This window comes from Hyaena hyaena, unplaced genomic scaffold, assembly GCF_003009895.1.
Source record: "Hyaena hyaena isolate Hyena2069 unplaced genomic scaffold, ASM300989v1 scaffold_1546, whole genome shotgun sequence".
Classification (NCBI taxonomy): domain Eukaryota; kingdom Metazoa; phylum Chordata; class Mammalia; order Carnivora; family Hyaenidae; genus Hyaena; species Hyaena hyaena.
In genome coordinates, this window is record NW_024082153.1 from 306,538 (window position 1) to 310,750 (window position 4,213).

The 4,213-nt window shown below is 39.5% G+C and overlaps 1 protein-coding gene across 1 annotated transcript; it reads left to right on the forward strand.

Annotated features, from left to right (window-relative positions):
* Positions 1-590: 590 nt before the first annotated feature.
* On the forward strand, positions 591-1,529 carry LOC120225816 (olfactory receptor 1052-like). The gene has a single exon (XM_039224001.1). It carries the CDS (start codon positions 591-593, stop codon positions 1,527-1,529), a length of 939 nt encoding a protein of 312 aa, XP_039079932.1.
* Positions 1,530-4,213: the final 2,684 nt, after the last annotated feature.

A 4,213-nucleotide genomic window follows, 5' to 3' on the forward strand; every position in this document is an offset into this window, starting at 1 on the left:
AAAGTTTATTTATTTATTTTGAGAGACAGAAACAGTACAAGTCAGAGAGAGGGAGACAGAGAATCCCAAGCAAGCTCTGCACTATCAACATGGAACCTGACTTGGGGCTCAAACTCATGAAACCATGAGATCACAACCTGAACCGATACTAAGAGTTGATTGCTTTATCAACTGAGCCACTCAAGAGCCTCCCAAAGTGAGAAGACTAAAAGAACTTCAATAAGGCCAAAGATTAAATTTCCAACCTTATTTATTATACTTTATTAGCTGGACTTTGCTTTGCATATTTTAGAATGAAATTCACTTTAGTGTTTTTTTTTTTTCCTTCACATAAAAGCATAAGCACTTGAATGCATCCTGAAGCTAAGACCCTAATGTTTTCTTTTTTCACTCATGGGATTTTCTTATAAAATAGAGTAATAAACAGTCCTTGAAGAGACTAGAGACCTTCTAGTGAAAACCACCAGAAAAGAAAAATCAACAGCTCAAGTTGCAAGTTAGTTAGGGATTCCAAAGAGTCTTGATGGTGTGGCATGATTATTCTCAGTTTATTCCAATCGTATCATTAACAGGGACAAGGAAACACACACATGGCAGAGGATAATTTGACATCAGTCACAGAGTTTATCCTTTTGGGACTGACAGATCGTGCTGAACTGAAAGAGGTCCTCTTTGCGCTGTTACTGCTCACCTACACCATTTCTTTGGTGGGGAATCTAGGAATGCTCTTTCTGATCCAAATAACTCCCAAACTCCAAACACCCATGTATCATTTCCTTAGCTGCCTGTCATTTGTTGATGCCTGTTATTCATCAGTCTTTGCTCCAAAAATGCTGCTAAACTTCTTTGCTGAACGGGAGACAATCTCATTCTCTGCATGCATTGTGCAGTATTTTTTATTTGTGTCGCTCCTCACCACTGAGGGCTTCTTGCTGGCGGCAATGGCTTATGACCGTTACGTGGCCATCGTGAACCCTTTACTTTATACAGTGGCTATGACGAAACTAGTTTGTGTTGTCCTGGTCATCGGGTCATGTGTAGGAGGTTTAATCAACTCATTGACACACACAATTGGCTTGATGAAATTGTCTTTCTGTGGGCCAAACATCATTAGTCACTTCTTCTGTGACCTTCCCCCACTGTTGAAGCTGTCATGTTCTGACACCACCATGAATGAACTGTTGCTTTTAATCTTCTCTGGAGTTATTGCTATGATCACTTTCTTGACTGTGATGATCTCCTACATCTTCATTGTTGCCACGATCCTGAGGATCCGCTCAGCAGCCGGCAGACACAAAGCCTTCTCCACCTGTGCTTCACATCTAACCGCTGTGACTTTATTCTATGGCTCTATAAGCTTTAGTTACATCCAACCAAGTTCTCAGTATTCCTTAGAACAAGAGAAGGTGGTATCTGTGCTTTACACCCTGGTGATTCCTATGTTAAACCCAATAATTTACAGCATGAGGAATAAGGAAGTAAAGGATGCTGTGAAAAGGGCGATAGAAATGAAATACTTTCCTTGTTAATTTCACACCATCTGTGTCCCCAAATAGAATACAAAGAGGTGCTCTGGATAAGAATATTTATATGAATTTATTAAAGTTTTGAGCCCAAAGGAATCCTAGACTTTATTTAATGGGAACCTAATGATTTATAGCAGAAGGCTAGAAGAATGTGACATTTGTAAGAGATATGTCTGGCTATTGTGTAAACAAACCTAAAAATCATAGTAAGATCTAGGCTTTTTACTACTGGAGAATTGAAGACACTTTCATTCCTGTATATGGGTACAAATGAGTATATGAAAATAGATAAACAGAAACATAAACACACACAGAAGTAGATAAATACAAACATAAGACAATAAGTAATAAAATATAACTTAACTCAGTCTCTTTATTAAGCACGGAAATAAGTAAAATACTTTTAAAGGAAGAACGTATTGGTACTCGAATTATCCACAAACCTGGCATGTGCATTTTCTTTTTTCCTTTTTTTCTATGCTTATTTTTTTAGTTACTGAGAGAGAGAGAGAGAGACAGAGCATGAGCATGAGCACAAGCAGGGTAAGGGCAGAGAGAGGGGGAGACACAGAATCTGAAGCAAGCTCCAGACAATGAGCTGTCACACAGAACCGGATGTGGGGCTTGAACTCACAGATCATGAGATCATGATCTGAGCAGATGTTGGATGCTTACCTGACTGCTGGGAGCCACACCGGCCTCGCTAGATGACAGTCATAACAAGGAAATGGCAGTGTTTGCACAGCTCCTGCCATGAGAAGCAAAACTGGTATCTCCTTCTGCTACTACTGGCTCATGTTGGAAATGAGCCTGCTGGTATTGACCAGGCCTCACAATATTCCAAATCAGACCGATATTCCCCACACAGATTCCTCATAAGGAAAAGCATATTCCTGCCTTTTCAAAAGAGATTTTAGATGAAAGCATTGTAGATGGTTGTCAAAAGGCTCTTCCTAGGGGCCTTGCAGATCCAAGACTTACATAATAAAGGGGGTTAAGAACACAAGAGTTATAATTGAGCCTGGTCCTGAGACAAAGAGCCTAATTTAGAGTTAAGGAACAGATATCCACCCCCACCCAATTGTTTCTGCTTGGAGCACTAGCCCCCCAAGGCATTTGTGATTAGTATTCAGAGTGACTTATTCTGGCCATGAATATGCTGATTGCACCCTGTGAAGGAACCTATTGAGGAACTTCTTCTTTTCTGATTATGGGAGGAAACATTGTTTCCTGAAAGTCCTGCTTTTCTTAATACTTCCCCTTAAACAAACAAGCTATTGACCCCTGCCCACAAAGAACCAACTTCACCCTTTTTATGCTAAAAACATTGTCTTGTATGCTAAAGACACCTTCCATCCCCATAGGATAAGCATCTAAATCACCTACCTCAATTACTACTGATAAAGGTTATGCAGGAGTCTTCTACAAATCTATGTTCTGGGAAATTCTTACATATCAGAGAAGTTTGTCATGAGAAATCATTGTCTAAGGCAAATGCCACTTCTGTGTCATCCCCCAAACACTTAATTATAAAATAAAGTTGAGCCCCTGTCAGAGTGGAGATGCCTGCCTGGGGACCAGAAAGATTCTCATGGCTCTCTCATCCCTCCCTCGCCTACATCATCCATCCTTCAGGGACCCCTGCACCTGCTGGAGCCAGTATCTGGCACTTGACTGAGCCACCCAGGAACCCCCTGGCATGTACATTTTCTGAAATTAACCTGGATTACTTATAGCAGACAGTTTTTCAAAATAAATGTAGATATTCAAAAATAGTAAAAAAGAGAACTTGGGGGGACCATGGTGGCTCAGTCAGTTAAGGGTCTGACTTTTGATTTCGGCTGAGGTCATGATCTCACGAGTTTGTGAGATCGAGCCCCACGTAGGGCTCCTTGCTTACTATGCGGTCCCTGCTTGGGATTCTCTTTCTGACTCTTCCCTGCTTGCTCTGTCTTACTCTCTCTCTCTCTGTCAACATAAATAAATAAACATTAAAAAAAAAGGAAAAAGAGAATTTGGGTTCTAGATTGGCTGTGCAACTTCACTTGCAGTCGTTCATATGAACTATTTCCCACTCCCCGGCTTTGGTTTCCATTACTACATATTAAACTGAACAGGACAGAATGCAACTGTTTTACTACTGCTCACTGTGGAATGGTCACTAATACTCGGAGAAAACTTGCTCTGAAAGGTTTTACTTCCTGTTTGGCAAGAAGCCATCCAAGATAACAAGCGAGTCATTAAAAAATCAGACTCCTTTTCCTTCTTCTGTTAAGGATCTTCCAGATTCTTCTTTAGACATTAAACAAGAAACCCCCTGAAGGTATTCTATGTAGGGGAAAGTCTGTGGTATATATTCCAGGTAGAGAAAATACATGTGGCCAATTGTTTTCCCTTTGATTCAAATTATATGCACAAGTGCATTATGATGAAATCAGGCCCATAAATTCTGATTGTTCCAAAGTGATCCTTCCCCCCAAATTGTTATAAAGTCTTCTAACTGGAAACAAACAGTATTCTAGAAAATATTTTTATTCTCAAATAAAATTATATTTAATCTTTTAGAGATTCTTTTAAATACTGAAATAGTAAGAGGCAGCTAAGCTATGCAGCAAATTGAGACAGTTGAATCCTCTGTAAATAATAATTCATGTTTTTTTTTTTTTTTTTTTTTTTTTTTTTTTTTT

Coding starts and splice junctions, on each gene's coding strand:
- LOC120225816 (XM_039224001.1), top strand. CDS start 591: ATGGCAGAGGATAATTTGACATCAGTCACAGAGTTTATCCTTTTGGGA.